The 20,037-nt window shown below is 32.9% G+C and overlaps 1 protein-coding gene across 1 annotated transcript; it reads right to left on the minus strand.

Annotated features, from left to right (window-relative positions):
• Window positions 1–832: 832 nt before the first annotated feature.
• Window positions 833–19,837, minus strand: LOC111714672 (tyrosine-protein phosphatase non-receptor type 11). Its single transcript, XM_023489824.1, has 21 exons — window positions 18,728–19,837; window positions 18,137–18,177; window positions 18,025–18,070; window positions 17,012–17,144; window positions 16,227–16,319; window positions 15,987–16,132; window positions 15,172–15,287; window positions 14,204–14,279; window positions 13,760–13,851; window positions 12,048–12,138; window positions 11,003–11,109; window positions 9,738–9,849; window positions 9,402–9,495; window positions 8,850–8,981; window positions 7,958–8,070; window positions 7,467–7,557; window positions 6,924–6,948; window positions 5,329–5,507; window positions 3,371–3,451; window positions 1,656–1,772; window positions 833–959 (listed from the first exon to the last, which is right to left on the minus strand). The coding sequence occupies exons 4-21, from the start codon at window positions 17,142–17,144 to the stop codon at window positions 913–915; spliced, it is 1,845 nt and encodes a 614-aa protein (XP_023345592.1). The 5' UTR covers window positions 18,025–18,070; window positions 18,137–18,177; window positions 18,728–19,837; the 3' UTR covers window positions 833–912.
• Window positions 19,838–20,037: the final 200 nt, after the last annotated feature.

Raw genomic sequence — 20,037 nt, forward strand, 5'->3', positions numbered from 1 at the left:
TATTTAATGGAGTTTGTAAATGCCAGAAATGAGTGAAAAATGCAAATCAAACCCAATTAAAACCAATAATTTGATAACATCATGATATTTTTCTAGGGGGTTAGGTAAAAAAAATTTCCGCTCAAAAGTTTTTCCCACCCCTACAGAATTCTTATTTATGCCCCTGCAACTAGCAGACATAAATAAATCAGATATACTAAGAAGTAAAATAAATATTTTAGAATAAATATTTCATACTTTTAAAGAGGCACGTGTATAATATATGACATCATTCAATGATTTGTTATTTTTAAAAATTTTGTATCATTAATAACTGTATCAACTGAAATGAAAATGAATTGAATAAGAATTTTGAAGCTTTATTACATGATGTATTTTGTATATAGAATATATATCGACTGAACATATATTTTACATTTAGGGAACCCTCAAATTTTACAAAACTTGTAATTGACATATTATAAACATAAACAAAAGTATTTAAGCTCTTTACTTTAAAATAAAAAATTATGCTTTGCATGTACGTACTGTACACAAATATATAGGGTTTTAATTATGCGTTCTAGTTTAAAGAATACAAAACGATTTAACGGAATGTAAGTTTAACAACTTAAAATGTTTAGTATAAGAAACTTAAAAAAGATTCTCTGTTAGAACAAAGTGTGATTTTAACAGCGGGAGCTGTTTTATTTTCTAGAAGAACTTAGATCCTACTCTGCAGATATAGAAACAGTTTCATTTTCTAGAAGAATGGAATGGAACTTCTATTCTACTCTGCAGATATGGGAACAGTTTCATTTTCTAGAAGAATGGAATGGAACTTCTATTCTACTCTGCAGATATGGGAACAGTTTCATTTTCTAGAAGAATGGAATGGAATTTCTATCCTACTCTGCAGATATGGGAACAGTTTCATTTTCTAGCAGGAGGGGTAGGAGCTGCATAACTAGGAGGGGGTCCTAAAAAAGCAAAATTATAAAAATAAACTAGTGCAAGAAAACATTCTATTGTATATCCCACGATACTGTGATATCAAGAAGCAAACCTGAGCTAAGGCCGGATTTAATAAATAATCAGTAGTAGTTGAACTAGGTTAAGATATTTGAACGTTTTCTCCATCGTTTTAAAGTATTGAACTGAACACACCTTGAACAACTACTTCTTCTCGTTTATTGAATCTAACCTCTGGATACTGTTCTATGTTTGATAATGTTTTTTTTACCTAATTAAAAAAAATAATTTGTATTAAAATAAATAAATAATTCGTTATCAAATAAAAAAGTACGAGGTATAGTTAATATGTATTCATCTTTTTCTCCTTTCTCATTTTTTTTTACTTCATTATGTCCGTCCATTTGGGGCGCTGTTAATTTTCGAATCCCAAAATCTTTGAAAACTAATGGTGAAAACCTTTTATTTTTAAACAAATCAAATCAAATCAAATCAAATCAGGGACGTCCTTCGCCAACACCCAAAAGTAAAACTGCAAGAGAAGAAGTTCAAATAGGTAAAATAGTTAAACTAGTTCTCTGCTGATACCTAGTTCAAGAGTTAAAAATTACTTTGAAACTTTAAAACTAAATCATTGATAAAAAATCTAAAAAATGATAAGTAGATATTCTTAAAATAGAGCAAATAGTATATATTGAACTAACCTATATTGAGGTCACCTAAAGCCTCTTTATCCTTAGCTAGGTTCTCACAGAAGCCTAGAGGGAGGTCATCTGGAGGTCGGGGGAGAACCAAACTACTCTGAGACATACTCACAGACCCTTGATAGATCAGAGATAATTCAAAACATGTAAAACTTGAACTTTTGTAATCTCCAATATTTGCAGATTTAAAGGAAGGGTTGACCAAAGTTCAAGTGATTTGCTGGCATTAAAAGAATTTCATGCCTAATTCAGTTTCACAATGGCATCCTTTAATAGCAATTAGAAACAATTCACGATTAACAGCAACGAAGATAACATCATTTTCAGCGTCAAATCCGTGCGCAACTGCGCAACTTGCCTTTGCTATAAACCGCGAAAAAATCATCTATTTTTAGATAGACCCACACAGGTATCTCAATCATTTTTCCTAGACAAGGGTTTACTGCTCCAATTATGGAGGTAGTCACTTTAAAATACGGATGTAGTCTTTTTAAATTACGAAGGTAGTCTCTTTATATGATGGAGGTAGTCTTTTTAAATTGCGCAGATAGTCTCTTTAAATTACACAGATAGTCTCTTTAAATTACGGAGGTAGTATCTTTAAATTACGGAGGTAGTATCTTTAAATATCGGAGGTGGTTTGTTTAAATTACGGAGGTATTATCTTTAAATTATGGAGGTAGTCACTTTAAATAATGGAGGTATTCTTTTTAAATTATGGGGGTAGTCTCTTTAAATTATGGAGGTAGTCTCTTTAAACTGCGCAGGTAGTCTCTTTAAATTACGGAAGTAGGCTCTTTAAATTAAGAAGGTAGTCTCTTTAAATTACAGAGGTAGTTACTTTCAATTACAGAGGTAGATACTTTAAATTACAGAGGTAGTCTCTTTAAATTACGGAGGAAGTCTGCTTAAATTAATAAGGTAGTCTTTTTAAATTAGGGAGGTAGTCTCTTTAAATTGCGGAGGTAGTCACTTTAAATTAAGGAGGTAGTCTCTTTAAATTACGGAAGTAGTCTCTTACATTAAGGAGGTAGTCTCTTTAAATTACAAAATTTATCGGGATTTTTCAAATTAATAATTAATCAAGAGTTCAAATCATTGAATTTCTCAGATGAATTAATATTGGGGTTTTCAAGCTTTGGCCTCTCCCCCCTCCTCCATTTCTAATAATTGAAAAGAAAAAGAAAATAAAAGAAGGAAAAGTCAATATTTAATATATTTTCTATTAGAAATTTGAACAAATAATATTTCCGACGCCATGCATTGTTGAGAACTACGAGATAAAATTTCCGTTGAATGAAATACACCAGGAGTTTATATTTCTTGAATTTTATGTTTAAAGATTTTATTTGCTGAATAAGGGAAAATAAATAATTTTTACGCGAAATAATTATTTATTTTAAATTTGAAAGTACCGAGAAGTACAGGAAAGGGCAAGATTTTGGCTTCCTATGATCTGCAAAAATATGTTTCGAATAAAGATTGTTTTTCTTTAAAAGCACAAATCTCAACTGTTAACTAATAAGAAAGATCATTGAAAATTTCTTGATCGCTGAATGATCTCACAAGTTTCTGTATTGAAAAAAAGAAGAAAAAAATATAAAATTTTTTTCTTTGGTGAAAAAGAAATCTAAAAAAGCTGGATGAGATGAATCAGGATCTGCATAAAATGACTCGGATCCTATTCCTTATCACTGCCTGTAATAAAGTATTACCTGCCAAGGATGATTTCTTAGAGTGTGAAAGTGAAGCCAGGCTCAAAGTTGACCGGGTGAATGGAGATCTCAACGGGTCAGCTGAATAAATGATTATTTGATCGATTAAGCCAGGCTCAAAATTGACCGAATGGAGATCTCAATTTGGTGAGCTAAATAATTTATAGAATAATATAAACTTTAGAGATACAGACAGAAAAAAGAGATTATGCAGCAATCAATAGATAGTTGGCAATCAATAGATACAGAGTTACCCAAGGATGAGACTTCAGAGACAATTGTACGTAATTTAATGAGTCCTTTCTCTTACGTTAATGCATCCCTGCATTTATTATGTAAGAATTTATCTAATAATGCAAATGAAACCTATGTAGATAAACTGTCCTTGAACAAGTCTCTAGTAAAGTCAAACATGATTTACGCGAATCGGGCTGAAAATGTGTGGAGAATTCAACTGTTAAAAGATTTACTATTAATCCGGTCAAATCAAAATGTTTTAGAAGGATTTCTATGATGAAATAGCTGTAATTGTTGACGATATATGTAAAAACTAACTAAGTTTTTTTTTATTGTTTTCGACTATATATTAATTCTGTATTTTATATGTTATATATCTCATTCCTCGTGGATTTAAAACTGTACCATTATAATTGTGTACGAATAAATAGAATAAAAAAATTAATCAATTGTCTATATTGAAGGGAGAAAACCAAATTCAACAATAAAGGGACTGTGAAGGAAAAATGAAAGGGTGTATAGACTGAAACCTGAGAATCTCAGGAGTTGAACGATACCTTTAAAACATCTATCTGGTGCAATTTTTAATTATTGTTGTAGTATTAAACAAATCATATTCAACAAATACGCAACCAATCAATCTGAAAACGACGATATCCCACAGGATCCTGTGAATCTCAGGTTTGCTCTTCTTAAAATTTTTTTCTATTCTGCATTTTTGATAGATACTAGCTAAATGGCCTTGCGTTGCCCGTGAAAAAAAATTTGAACAAAATATTTTTAAAAAAATTTTCTAATTTTTTAGCCTGTAACACGGCCACCCATGAGTGTCCACAAAAAAATTTCAGCCCAATCTGTCCAGCCGTTTGGCCAGCTATAGACAACATATATATGAATGTCTTGTTTGATTATATAGTATTATTATGCAGTCCGTATAGTCCGTATTACGTCACCAGAACTTCAGCCAATGGCAGTGCAGTATACTGGTCACGTGATTTCCGTATTTATCACGTTTCATACTATTCCCCCTTTTATTTTTCCTTTACAGTCCCTTTGAGATCGTCATATTTAATGAGTTTTTGGTCGTTCTTTAGTCTCATTCTTTTCTGTTACTCTTTATCCACCATCTATATAATAAAACAAGACATTAATATATACATATATATCTGTTGCGTATAGCCGGCCAAACGGCTGGACCGATTGGGATGACATTTTTTTGGACACTCATGGGTGGCCGTGTCATAGACTGAAAAAAATTCGAAATATTTTTTTTCAAATGATTTTTTATGTTTATTAAGTATAAATATAAGATTGAAAGAAAGAGATATACTGAAGATCTTAGTTTGAAAATAATGTGTTTAAAGACAATTAGTTGTGTACTGGTTTTATTAGTTGTGTACTGGTTTTATGACTTAAATCCTAAAGTAAAAAAAAAACAAGGTTCATGGCCTTAAATAAAGTAATTTAAACAAATTCTCAAAATATTTGATGGTTTTCAGTGCATCCAGACATTTAACATGTTCTGATAGAATTGAAAAATCGACCACCCTGATAAAATGATGATCTATGGTTTTCTTTGTTAGTTCATAATTACTAATATCGTTCAGTATTTTTTTGCTGATGTAAGAAAGAAATATTTGTTTCGCTGGAGTAATTTTTATCTTGCAATCTTTATTTCTAAACTAAAACTAAAAGTGCAAGAATAAAATGCACTATCTGACCTATATTTCCGAATTCAGCAGCATATTTAATATTCGTATACTCTCGACCAAGCAGTACAGATTTCTGTTCAGCCGCCAACCTGTACACAAACATAATGTTCACACCAGTTAGCTCTTTACTCACCTCTACTCTATACAGAAAAACAAGGCCAAAGGCAACAAAACTAAAGTGAGAAATATTAAAATTCAAAGATCGTTAGTGGATCTAAAAACTGATTTAGTTTAGCATAGGTATAAAAGGCGTTCGCACATTGAAAGTCTAACTTTTAGCCTGAAGTGAGGGGCATGGTTTAGTAAAAAAAGTAAAAAAATTATTTATTTATGAAATATAGCAAAAACACTAAATAAAGTGTTTCAGGAGAAAATATTTAAAAAACCTCTTAAAAGTAGAGGTTGTGGGAATATTTTCCTCCTAGTAGGAAAAGTTTAAAACAGCCTTATTCTAATACTTTTTAGTGGTGTAACCAGGGTTAATATTGAACAGATTTATCCCCCTTAGTTTTAATCTAAGTAATAACAATGCTAATAAATTGATTATAACGCGAATTGTGTCCGAGTTTAAGCCGCGTCTAAAATTCCCCAAAAACCGGTTTCAATTGAGCGCCGGCTTAAATCTTGAAAAATTTAATACTTTAAGTGGAACCAATAAAATTTGAGCCGCGGCTTAAATTTAAACCGGGGCTTAGAATCTTTAAATTCGGCCTCTGTTGGTGTAATTGGAAATGGAAAATGGGGATAGTAATTAGTTTCAATCCTAGTTAAATTAGACTAGATAGAGCTCATGTCGTCTTCGAAATTTAGTTGAAATTGAAAATATGAATTGAGCTTTGTACTTATAGCTACGTCCATACAGTACATTGAATAACAAGAGTTGCGGTAAGAATTGTTTATGCTCCGTACAAATGTACGGGTGTGTTTTGTTTCGTATATATACACACAATTCAGAATTACAAGATGAAAATCAGTTAAAATTTGTTTTCTGCAGAGATATTTGTGATATCAACCTAATTTTAACGTCATTAAATAGGTAATGAAAAAGGCTTTATTTATTTTTTCATAAAATAATGGATAAAATTAATTTTAGGTGGTTGATATTTTCAAATAAAAACTTGTTTCTCAAAAAAAAGACATCATATAATTCGTTTTTTTAACATTCACACAAATTACTCTTTTATCTGTTGAAAATGCTGTTTTAAATTTTCATGCTGTGTTAAATTATTGGTTTAGAAGATATGCTCGGTTTTGTGAGTGTTACTCGCCGGTTTTCAGTGATTTCTGCCAAACCAGCGGAGATAAATAGCTCACTTATGTTAAAATAAGAATAAATAGTATCGTTTGATTTTCATTTAATTCATAGATTAAGTTCCTAAATATGTTAGAAATACATTGCTCATATTTCGAGATTAAGAACTAATTGATTTAGTAATTATGTCAGTATTTGTGATCGTACTTTGTGGTTTTTAATGTTTTCTGCAAAAACCTTGGAGTTAAATGCTTAGTTCTTCTCATAAAAACACATTTTGATACTAATTATTCTTATTTTAAATTTAGCGAGTTATTGGCAAAATCACTGAAAACCGGCAAGTAACACTCACAACACCACCAATCTCTGAATCTGATCTAAAACGATACAATTCAACCAAAGTATTTTATACACAGAAAACATTTGAAAAATTAATTTCTCTTATTCTTTGTTAATAATATCTCTTATCTCTAATTTAGATTTTAGACACTTTAAAGGCATTAACTTAACTAATGAAAATATAACTCGATAGGATATCTCATTTTTACATTTTTTTTTGGAATTTGATAACGTGAAGCATTTTTTTATTTTAATTAGGAAATATGCATTTGCAAAGTTATTTTCAAAAAGGAACTCAGCAAGATATCAAATTTTAATTGGTTTGGTTAAAGTAGCAAAATACAATTTAATGAAAAATAAAAATAAAAATTTTATTTCAGGAAATGTTCACGAAAAGTACAAAGGGTTATCAAGAAAACATAATGAGTTAAAAATCGAATGCATTTGTATTTATATCCAATGTGTTTTTATAGAGAACAAGTGTGCTTAAATAAAATGTGAAAAAGTACCCTTATAACCCACAAAGAGCTCAACTAGAGAGAATAAAAAAGCTTACCAATGATCATATCAATGACAATAAATGTTCCTGTTCTCCCAATTCCAGCTGAGCAATGAACAACAATAGGTCCCGCTTTCTCAAGATTTTCCTTAACGTTTAAATCTTCAATCTTCAGTTTAACAAAATATTACCTAATTTACCAAATATTTTTTAAACAACAGCAGAAGTCCTTTAAAATCCGAAGTAACCAACTTATTATCCCAGCTAACACATCTACTGTTCTCATTGAAATGTCCATGCATGATAAACTGTCTTTAATGGAGTGCATCTTTTCGTTGAGAATATTGTTTCATTCCGTTAAAACCACAACTGAGAATACTCATCTATTAAAACAAGAATATCGCATTCATTATTAGTTAGACAAAGGGTATACGCCTACAACTCTTAAAATGAAAAAAGTCAACTGAAGTTAATTGTCTACTGTTACTTTATATTTGCAAAAGACAAGGGACTAGAGGCGCAAAGAGCCCCGAATTTCTATTTTTAACCTGTTTGAGATTGACATCGTGCAGGAAGTTAAGAACGGATCCTGGATCTTCTGGAGTCCCATGGTCCGGCCAACCAAGGAAATGAAAGTGAAATATATTCCTCTCCTCACCGTCTAAAATAATCTATATATGTAAAGTTATAATCGCACCATTTTCTGTTTAAATTGATGGAATTAAAAAAAATTTAAATCGCCATATTTTCCTATGCAAATTTTTCCAATAATGACCAACTTTCAAACATGAGATCTGAGTGAGTTCCGAATTTTTTGAGAAAGCTAGGAAACGCATAAAAAAATTCGGACTTTTGGTGTCCGTTTCCGTGTTGAAGCGTTTCCGTAGCACCGAAAATTACGAAGTGCTTCCATTATAAAAGCCAGTTTCAGTTTTGATCTGGACTTAACAGAGTAAATACTAGGATTATCTCCAGATCAGCGTCCTAAAACAGGTTCAAAACAGTTAAAAACTGGAGGAAGAGTCATTGCAATGAAAGGAAGCGAGTTTTTGCCACAACTCTAATTCTTTAACCCCTATATCTATACAACCCGATGTTGTGGACCTTTGACAATTCAAGTTATGAATTCTGTTTGATCAAGTAGTCTAAGTTTGAAATAGCAAAGGTTTACACTATCACCTTGCAAAGATATAAGGTTAAGAAAATTCCTTCACAGCATATTTGCGCTCATTTCTCTGAATGTCAACATAAAAAGTGGATAGCAAGGGAAGAAAAAGGCAAAAAGAAGGGCGGAGGAGGGATTGGGAGTAATTTACATCTTAAAAAATGAACAGGGTTGCTGTGGAAAAGTCGGTTGCCTAGAGTCTAAAACTAAGAAATAACGCACACACTAGTCTGAAAATTGAATCGAGCTTTATTAGACGCGTAACCCCCTCTAACCTTTCTTAGCCAGGAACTGTCTGAGTATGTAATCTTTGTTCTGTTTCTCCAGGATGTTAGTTACAGTTACTCCGTCATAGGTTTCAGTAGTATCTACCTTCTCGGGCCAGTATTTAGCACACTTAACCTTCCCTACAACATACTTCATTAATAATTTAAATTACCAGGGTTTTAATTTTTTTTTAAATTATACATTTCTTTTACAATAAAATCTCTTTTAAAATATTTGTTCAATGGTTTCATCACTGAATCAGGGATTCAACACATGATTAAAAAAGTATTAAAACTTTAAATGTAAAACTTTTCATTTTTTTCCCTGCTAAATATTGCCTTTTCTTTTCTTTGGTAATTATTTTTTTCTAAGAAAAAGTAGTTTATAAGCAGTTGAAATGTATAATTATGGAAATACCACAAGTGCATGTAGATTCTAGATAAGAAAACTTCATTTAATGTAAATAAACAGATTAAAATTGCATGACAAATTCAAAGAAAAAGAACATTGAAAAGAAGATGGGGCGGTGTGGGGGGGGGGATATATATTGTAAGTGTTACCTCTCTCCATTTCCTTGGTGGTCATAACAATAAGAAGTGTTCCTTCCTGCCAAATCATATTCCAGAGATCTCCCCGTGTTGTTAGTAAACAACCCTGAACACGTAATACATGAACTTCTTTTATAGAACCCCTGTACATGTACTTAGGCGGCTATGTACACTAACCTGGGTTGCTGTACTGTGTGAGGGTCTGTACATGTACCTAGGCTGCTATGTACACTAACCTAGGTTGCTGTACTGTGTGAGGGCCTGTACATGTACCTAGGCTGCTATGTACACTAACCTGGGTTGCTGTACTATATGAGCCCCTGAATATTTACCATGGCGTTCACTAACCTGGGTTGCTATGTACTGTTTGAACCCCTGTGGTCTGGCAATACCATCCTCTTCTTGTTTGATATAATTAGCATTTATATAATCACTTCCAGGCACAGTAGGGTCAGCATCCCTGGAACATTGAAGGTTAACATGAACTTGATGTATAGATTTGATTTTATATCGACCTAAAGGGACTTCAGTAGGGTCACCATCCCTGGAACATTGAAGGTTAGCATGTAATTAAATATAGATTTCATTGTATATTGACCTAAAGGGACTTCAGTAGGGTCAGCATCCCTGGTATATTGAAGGTTAACATGTACTTAAATATAGATTTCATTGTATATTGACCTAAAGGGACTTCAGTAGGATCAGCATCCCTGGTACATTGAAGGTTAACATGTACTTANTCTCTCCTGGAAGTATCGACCATCACTATAGATGGGTTAAATATCCCAGAGAGACTAGTGTCCAAAACCCCGAGTCCAGAGTCCCTCGTCCAAAGTCCTGAGTATACATGACCGTAGTCCACTAAGAGGCTACACAAGTCAAGAGTCCAGAGGCAAACGTCCAGTGTCCAGAGGCGACAGTCCAGAGTCCGAGATCCAGAGATGAAATCGGTATCCATCCTCAAGTTAATCCCAAGAGATCGTTCATTAAAAGTACGCATCTTATTAAATTTGTTTAAATTATCATTAATATTCATATTTAGATTGAAAACATCAAAATACATATTTAATACTGTCTTTCGTGCTTGTAATTTGCCACCAAGATCTTTAAAACAGGCCTGTGGAAGACGATGCCTGGCCGCGTTAAACAAGTTCCACAAGATTCAACAGGATGAGATAGAACAGATACTGGGCATAGTACTGAAAAACATCTATACGTGTGATATCAATATTGACTCTAGTTCTGAACCCTCTAGTAATAAGTTATAAGAAATATACATACTGGAAGTTATTCATGCATTTTTATTAGAGTCTGACTCACGTCCTCTCTATAGGCCGTAAAATCTCCTTTTTTAGATTTTACAGGGACTTCAGATGAACTTTCAAGTGAACTTGCCCTATCTCTAAATGCTTCATCAAGATTTAGCACCAAAATTGAGCAAACAAAGAAAAAGAGTTATTTTAAGTTCTTCTTTTCTTAAAAAAAATCATAAATCTTTATGAAATGTTCATGACTGAACCATTTTTTTCAGAGCAGATCCATTCCAGGATCCAAATCCGAATCAAAATAAAATGAAATGGATTCTAGGCAGTGTTGTCAGTATATAAGTTTACCTGAGAATAACTCTTGTATTATCAAAGGGAAGTATATTCTTGTATCTATTCTTGGCTTTGTTTTCAGGTTTTTGTCCTTCTAATCTACTGTACATGTGCTTACACTCCTTAATATAAACAACAATGTACAGAGTTCACTGTACTTGACAAACATAAAAACCAGTCGTTGTCGTTTAATGGTTTTCAGTGCCAAATTACCAGGGTATAAGAATAAAGGGAATGGAAATGTTGCTGGTCTGGCATGAGAAAGCCAGTCGCGCTTTCTTGCAGATGAGTTCGTTATTACACACGCACAAGCTTTTGGTACAGACACACAACATGACTACAGTCAAGGAAGGTGCAGAACAATGTTGTCAATTACAATTAAGCTTGAATAACGAGTAGTTTATTGAAAACTTTAATCAAATTATATTCTTTGCATGAAAATTTGGCTTTTAGTGTTGACTTAAATATATATAATAATATATTACATGTAATATTAAACTTATTTTTGAGTATAAAATAAACAATAAACAAACGTACTCTCCTAGACTTTACAAATACCGAGATTCTTAAATACTGTTTGTACATACAGTTCATGCCTTCGGTTCGTTATTACTTACACACACTCTGTTGGTACAGACACACATACATGCAGTTTCCGCCCCCCGCAAATTACGCATATATAGCAACTTTCTTGTACAAATGTCGTTAATGATCCAGTTTTCTAAGAAGAGACATTTTGATTTTCCAAAATACCCGATTTTCCAAAGTTGGAAACGATGGGCTCAAAAAAAAATGAATGACTTAATTGAAATTTCCCAAAAACCAGTAGTAACCAGAAAACAGTGGACCAAATCGCCTGTTTCATACCGGATTCCTTTTTTCTAAATTGTACTCTGACCCTTTAACAAAATTGTTTAAGTTGAAACCATTAGAAATTACCGAAATATCAAAACAACAAGATGAAGACGACTATTAATCAAGAGTTTTCAGAAAACCACCAAATAGATAATCACCCCCTCCCCCCCCCCGGATAAACTAAACTATATATTGTTGTATATTCCTGTTGTTGTAAGCTCTCAAACTCCTCCCAGAAGCCCGCCTTCTCTCCACCGAAGCTCGAGCTTCCGCTCTCCTTCTGCAACTCAGCGACCCTGTTAAGAAAGGTTGGGTTGCAACTTGCACCAAAATATTCGGAACATGTAAAATTGGAAATATGTAATCTCAGAATTCGGAATACTCAAACTAAGCTAAACAAAAAAGTGAAAATAAGTCGATATCTGAATAATGATATAAAACTCACAAATAAAATAAGGAATTTGAATCTTAATTTCCAGATGCCAGCTCACACCTCCTTCTGAAAAAGGAAAACCTCCCATGTCAGGTAATTTAGGGTAAGACAGAGAGATATTGTCCGTTAACAAAAGGAGAAGGAGAGGTACATGTTATAAAGGAAATCGCCGAATCTTAATTTCTGAATACCCCCCCCCCCCCCCCCCCCCCCCCTCCTTATGCAAACAGGAAAACCTCTCCTAATTGTGTAATTCTAGGTAAGTTTAGCTTAAGACAAGAAGATATTGTAATTCTAGGTAAGTTTAGGTTAAGACAAGAAGATATTGTAATTCTAGGTAAGTTTAGGTTACTAACCTTATAGGGCGCTTCGCACCCATCTTCTAAATTAATTGTGAACATGTTCTCTTTGTGTACATCGTAAAACAAAACAAAAATAATTCGCGGATTTTCACAAAAAAATTCTTGGATTTTCAAAATTTTCAACAATTTAATGAAGATCGAATTTTAATGGAGACAAATATTTGAAATTTTGATCATTCATAAACCTTCCCTGGGGTCCCTAGATGTCCCACAAAAAATTTGGGCCCGATCGGTTCAGCTGTTTTGACGTTTATTGGATACAAACAAACAGAAAAACAAACAGACAGACAAGCCAAATTTATATATAGAAGACAAGAAGATATTGTAATTCTAGGTAACTTTAGGTTAAGACAAGAAGATATTGTAATTCTAGGTAAGTTTAGGTTAAGACAAGAAGATATTGTAATTCTAGGTTGTTTAGGTTAAGACAAGTAGATATTGTTATTCTAGGTAAGTTTAGGTTGAGACAAGGAGATATTTTAATTCTAGGTAACTTTAGGTTAAGACAAGGAGATATTGATATTCTAGGTAAGTTTAGGTTAAGACAAGAAGATATTGTAATTCTAGGTAAGTTTAGGGTAAGACAAGGAGATATTGTAATTCTAGGTAAGTTTAGGATTAAGACAAGAAGATATTGTAATTCTAGATTCTTTAGGTTAAGACAAGGAGATATTGTAATTCTAGGTATCTTTAGGTTAAGACAAGGAGATATTGTAAGTCTAGGTTGTTTAGGTTAAGACAAGGAGATATTGTAATTCTAGGTTGTTTAGGTTAAGACAAGTAGATATTGTAATTCTAGGTAACTTTAGGTTAAGACAAGGAGATATTGTAATTCTAGGTAAGTTTAGGTTAAGACAAGAAGATATTGCAATTCTAGGTAAGTTTAGGTTAAGACAAGGAGATATTTTAATTCTAGGTAAGTTTAGGATTAAAACAAGAAGATATTGTAATTCTAGGTAAGTTTAGGTTAAGACAAGGAGATATTGTAATTCTAGGTAAGTTTAGGTTAAGACAAGGAGATAAAGTCCATTTTCAGAAGGAGGAATGGAAAAGGGGGAGGAGGGGGTCATGTGATTTTCTATTAAAATAGATGTATCTTGATTTCCAGCTGCAATCCCCAACCTGACATCAATCTTGCCAGCATTGACTCTTGTAGCGTTGTACGGATGATTGAGATGCAGTACACTTCCTGACGTTTCAACCATGGGATTTTTCTAAACAAACAAGGGAATACATAAATATAATCAAAGGGGTACAGATTACCGATTACAAATTTTAATTTTTAAAATTTCAATCATTCATAAACCTTCCCTGGGGTCCCTAGATGTCCCACAAAAAATTTGGGCCCGATCGGTTCAGCCGTTTTGACGTTTTTTACGTTTATTGGATACAAACAAACAGACAAACAAACAGACAAGCCAAATTTATATATAGATTTACACTATAACAAACGAAGCATGGAAATTTTGAAAATTTTTGAGAAAAATACACAAAAAAAACTTTTCAACAAAATATATATATATATACTGAAACCAATGTATTTTCAAATAAAATATTCTTATTTACCTTGTAATGTTCTATAAGTTCAGTAAGGCTGTCAAAAAGGTCTCCGCCATTGACATCATATTTATCTCCAACAGTTCTATCAATATTCCTTCCTCATTATATATATATAAATATTAATATTATTACAATTTATGAAAATATTTCACATTTGCTGGTCGGAACCGATGTATTGTTAATCCCTGGAGATCACTTGTCCCTACCTTTTTTATGTCAAATATATACAAAATATGATGTTTTTGATTGGAAAATATAGATTAATTTAGTCACATTTCTCAATTTTCTTCCAGAATTTTCGATGGCTTTTAACGATCATAACTATTATAAAAATATGAACTCAAATATAAATATTCTGTGGCGCAACTAGCACTTTTGTGAGTGGGGGGGGGGGCAAAATATAATTTTGAGGGGCTGGGGTTGGGGGGTACATAATTTTATTATATTGAATTATAAGTATATGGATAAAAGATATTAATATAGATTATAGCATAGAGTAATAAAACGAAGAGGTAAAGCTTAGCTCAGATGTACACAACCGACCTCCCTATTAATTAATTAATAGAGTGGTCGGTTGTGTACATTACGATATGTTTACGTATCTAACGCTGTACACTTGTATATAGAGTGATCGTATTTCTAAGGGGGGTTTTATGGAATTGACCAATTTTCAGCTTTTCTTTCTTTATTTAAAGAGAACACGATGATGTTGACTGCAAACATTTGACAATTTTCAAATTTGTAGAATTCAAATATCTACATAAAACCACCCCTTAGAAATACGATCACTCTATATACAAGTGTACAGCGTTAGATACGTAAACATATCGTGATGTACACAACCGACCACTCTATTAATTAATTAATTAATTAATGGGGAGGTCGGTTGTTCACATCTGAGCTAAGCTTTACCTCTCTGTTTTATTACTCTATGGATTATAGATATTAATATAAATATGGATAATATATATTACCTAATTCTGACATGAGTAACTCTATCCTCAGCTCTTACACAAATAACATAATTCCCTGGTTGTCCCTGGGACTCTCGGACTAGGAAGGAACCATAGCGGCCTTTATCCATCAGCACCTAGAGACATCTAGTGAGTAAACTATAAACCACGTTATTCATCAACACCTAGAGACATCTAGTGAGTAAACTATAAACCACATTATCCATCAACATCTGGAGACATCTAGTGAGTTAACTATAAACCACTTTATCCATCAACATCTGGAGCTATCTAGTAAGTAAAATATAACTAGTTTATCAATCAACACCTAGAGACATCTAGTGAGTTAACTATAAACCACGTTATTCATAAACATCTGGAGATATCTAGTAAGTAAACTATAACTAGTTTATCAATCAACATGTGGAGACATCTAGTGAGTAAACTATAAACCACGTTATCCATTAACATCTGGAGACATCTAGTAAGTAAAATATAACTAGTTTATCAATGAACACCTAGAAACATCTAGTGAGTTAACTTTAAACCACGTTATCATTCAACATGTGGAGACATCTAGTGAGTTAACTTTAAACCACGTTATCCATCAACATCTGGAGATATCTAGTAAGTAAAATATAACTAGTTCATCAATCAACACATAGAGACATCTAGTGAGTAAAATATAAACCACTTCATGCATCGAGATCTAGCAATCTAATGAGTAACCTTAAAAATCCATATAATGAGTAAAATCTAAATTTCCTCCAATCCAAAGAGACATATACTTAATAAAATATAAACCTCCATATTCTTTAATCCCCAGAAAAGTTTACCTTTTCTGCCTCTCTGCCGCTCAGATGCCCGTGAAACCACCTTTCAGTGGTTGGGTCAGCACAGTTTAGAGGATAGATTAATCTGATCTCATCTCCGTTCTTCTCCTTGAGCTGACCCTTATTCTCCATGTAGAACTGAACCAGCTCTATTCAAAATAAAAATTCAAACTTTCTCCCAAAAAGAATGTTTATAATTTTACTTTGATATAAAATTTTTTCATTAGTTTGTTTAATTTTTCCCTGAGAGCGTGGCGAACTTTTCCCCTCCATATAGATCATAGAAGTCTCCTGTATTCTGTATTTTTATATGTGTCACCTCACCATGCCTTCGAACTAAAATAAAATAGTATTTTGGAAAAAAATTAACAAGATACTACTTTTAATAATTTTTTTTATCATACACATATTCAACTAGTCATAAAGGAGTGGTGTGGTGAGGGTGGTAAGGTAATCACCTAGGTGAGGGGGGTTGCACTTTAAGAGANAAGGAAGGAGAGGGGGGGGGAGGCGTTACATCATTACATCATCTGATAATTTCCATTTGTTTCTTTTATTGCAAAAAGAAGGGTGAACTCTAGTATGAATCCAATTAAAAGCAAAAAAGTAAGCGGGGGGAAGATGTTCAGTGTACATGAATTATATCTAGGAAAGGTAATGTTGCATCGTCTATACGCAACATCCCCCCTACTGAACTTCTGACCTACTAACTCTCCGACCTACAGCAATATCGGACCTACGCCAGGTGTTTACTTTTGTATTCGTTTAGGATTAGGTTAGGACAATTTCTGGGCCGAGCGCTGTGTCTAGGACAGGCTAGGGGGCCGAGCGCCGCGGCTAGGACAGGCTAGGGGCCGAGCGCCGCGGCTAGGACAGGCTAGGGGGCCGGGCGCTGTGGCCACAAGTCGATATAGAAGCTGTAAAACCACGTGCTAGTTGGTCGGATCTGTAGTATCGCGGATTTGGTGTACAAAATACACCTCCCTAAGAAATGAGAATGGTGGGTGGGGGCGTTACAAAAATTATACCTGAGAGTGTAAAATCTCCCGGATTTCCTTTACTAGGTCGAGCTAGAAAACTACCATCAGCTCCTCGTTCAAGGAGAAGATGTTCAGCTTCTACACCGTGGATGTTGGGGTGGAACCACCGTCGACTCGTCATCTAGATGGGTAGGTAGTTAAGTAGGTGGGTAGTTAAGTAAGTTGAGTAGGCACGTCGGTGGGGTGGGTAGGTTGGTAAGTAAAAAGTAGTTTCGTATGAAAGCAAGTAAGAAGGTAAGTCAGTGCCTAGTAAGATAGGTAGGTAGGTAGGTAGGTAGATAGATAGTAAGGTAGGTTGGTAGAGTTTCATTAATTTTTAAAGGATTTGATCAGATGACATTAAACATAAGAAATATGGCATGTGCAAACCAGAGAAGACATATGAAGCATGAAGCATTTGAGATGGTTTGTCTGGGCACTGCAGTGAATTGGGCCAATTACTCATAAAACAAAAACATTTTATCACCGTAAATCACTTCACTGTCCTGCACACTATGCTGAACAGTGTACTTATACTTAACATTACACTGTACACTGTACAAAATACATTTTACTGTACACTAAACAGTAAACAGTGAAGATTGTTCTGTACTGTGCACTGTACACTAAACATTTTGCTGTACACTTAACATTGTAAATGTACTGTGCACTGTTCACTGTACACTAAACTTTGTTCTGTACTGTGCACTGTACACTAAACACTTAACATTGTAAATATACTGTGCACTGTGCACTAAACAATTTACTGTACACTTAAAATTGTAAATGTACTGTGCACTGTGCACTGTACACTAAACAATTTACTGTATACTGAATATTGTAAATATACTGTGCACTGTACACTAAACATTTTACTGCATACTTAATATTGTAAATGTACTGTGCACTGTACACTTAACATTTTACTGTACACTTAACATTGTCAATGTACTGTGCACTGTTCACTGTACACTAAACTTTGTTCTGCACTGTTAGGTAGGTAGGTATTTTTAAAAAGTTACCTTTTACTGTTTACTTGATATTTAAATCTTCAAAAGCTTCTTGTCACTACATAAAAAATTTAAATTACTTTTTTTAAATATCTTAAAAATAAAAAATAAAAATCAATCTTACATTTTTTTATTTTTGTTACTGTTAACTCTTCTTCTTCAACTCTAATATTAGAGTATATCTTATTTACAACCAATTAAAAAAAACATGTTTGGCTACGAATGAAATAATGTTATCATTTCTAACATTTAATACATACACGACAAAAGACATTGATTAAACCTTTTGAAAGCTGACTAAATACTGAACTTACGATCTTTTATGATGAACAGACGACTTTGTATATCATATGGTAACTAGCTGAAGTGACCGTTGATTTTTAAAAATCCAATTAAAAAAAATATTTCTTTAGTTGATGTCACCCACACTCATTAGTTTCTCAAAAAATGTAAGCCATGAGCGAAGAGTTCATTATTATATGCAATAATTATTATATACAATGTTTAAATAACAAAAGAAATGTTATTTTCAGTCCTAAAAATCATATTTTTGGCAAAAGATCTACCAAAAACATGGATTTTCCTATAAAAACGAGCATCATTTTAAAATTTCAATGGGGTCATGTTATACCAAACGGGCAGACGAGTCTAAGCTTTAAAAATAGATTTGAACGTTTCTGATTCCATAAAAAAGTGTATTACAAGATATATATACCCTTGTTTCTATCCAAATTCTTGATCACATTGCCCATGGTTTATCTGAAAGTATGAAGGATGTGAAGATAGTTATAAAACTAGAAAGTTTACTTGTGCAGGGGTGTTGGTTAACCTAGAAGGATAAAGAGGATCAGGGGGGGGGATCTACCCTTCTTCAAATGCGAGTTCTAAAACTTTGGTATATACTTAATATTACATATTCCATTTAAGGTTGATTCAATAACATTTTTAAAATTTTAAATTTCAAAAGAAGGTTAGTCCAGGAAAATCATTTAAAACTTCAGTCAAGCGCAATTCTCGTTTTCATCCATTTTTATCCTTCTATAGGATGGTTTCTTAAAATGTTCATGGCAACACAAGAGAAGGGGTGTATATATTTTCAACAATATCAACATTTCAGGTGTTCTAAACTAAAATGGCGCATTTTCTATTTAAAATAATTAAATTTGAAAAGAGTATACCCCCCTGCCATCTTAGAAAGCATTTTCTGAACAACTTCAACCTCAAAAGAGAAGCTTCAGAAAACTATTTTGTCTAGAAATGCATTGACAAAAATATACAATAATATCACCAATACACTGATTTACAATTACAAAAGTGTTTTTTTGTACAATTTACATCGACATAGACTTATTTAAGTCTCTGTACAAAATTCATGTTTAAAAGGATAAAATTACGTTTTGTTAATAGATTAGTGAGTTTTTTTTACCACTTCTAAAAGGGTTAATAATAATACTGAGTATAAATCAATTATTACACAATGTTTCCAATATGGACGTAGGGTTACAAAGGAAGTGCGCTCGCCGCAAACTTTGATTTGCGAATCCCTATATCTTTGCAACCTGAAGGTTTAAAAATTTTAACAATAATCGAAATATTAAATGTGTACGACATCAGGTTGCAAAAAAAAAGTAAAGATTTAGAAGAATAAAGAATGGGTCAAACAATCAGTTTCGTTAATTTGATTTCTTTCATAAATATTCCGTTGCTTATTGGGTTTGTACACATTTAAAGTTGCAGTCTTCATACTAGCGTTTAAAAACAAATACAAATTATTTAAATTATGAAAAAATGTAAAAACCACAAACAAAATCAAAAATTGAAATTCCTAAAGGAGTATGTAAATTCTGGTTTCAGTTTCAAAATGTCTATATTAAGAGATTCAAACCAACAGACCTTCTTAATGCAAATCTGAAATTCTTTAAAAAGAAGAATTTTCGACTTTATATCTATCTGAGAATGAGACTGTATTGTGAGTGAAATACAACCTTTCAGCTTCGTTAAAATTAAAAATTATTTGAAATTTTG

The sequence above is a fragment of the Eurytemora carolleeae genome, unplaced genomic scaffold (genome assembly GCF_000591075.1).
Source record: "Eurytemora carolleeae unplaced genomic scaffold, Eaff_2.0 scaffold1623, whole genome shotgun sequence".
Taxonomy (NCBI): Eukaryota; Metazoa; Arthropoda; class Copepoda; order Calanoida; family Temoridae; genus Eurytemora; species Eurytemora carolleeae.

Excerpts from the sequence above, each read along its gene's own strand:
- LOC111714672 (XM_023489824.1), bottom strand. The coding sequence starts at position 17,144 with ATGACGAGTCGACGGTGGTTCCACCCCAACATCCACGGTGTAGAAGCT. Across the intron at positions 5,508-6,923 it reads ATTCAGAGATTGGTGGTGTT|TATTTCTCACTTTAGTTTTG; the intron begins GTGAGTGTTACT and ends TTTGAATTTTAA. Across the intron at positions 960-1,655 it reads TTTAGGTGACCTCAATATAG|GACCCCCTCCTAGTTATGCA; the intron begins GTTAGTTCAATA and ends TTGCTTTTTTAG.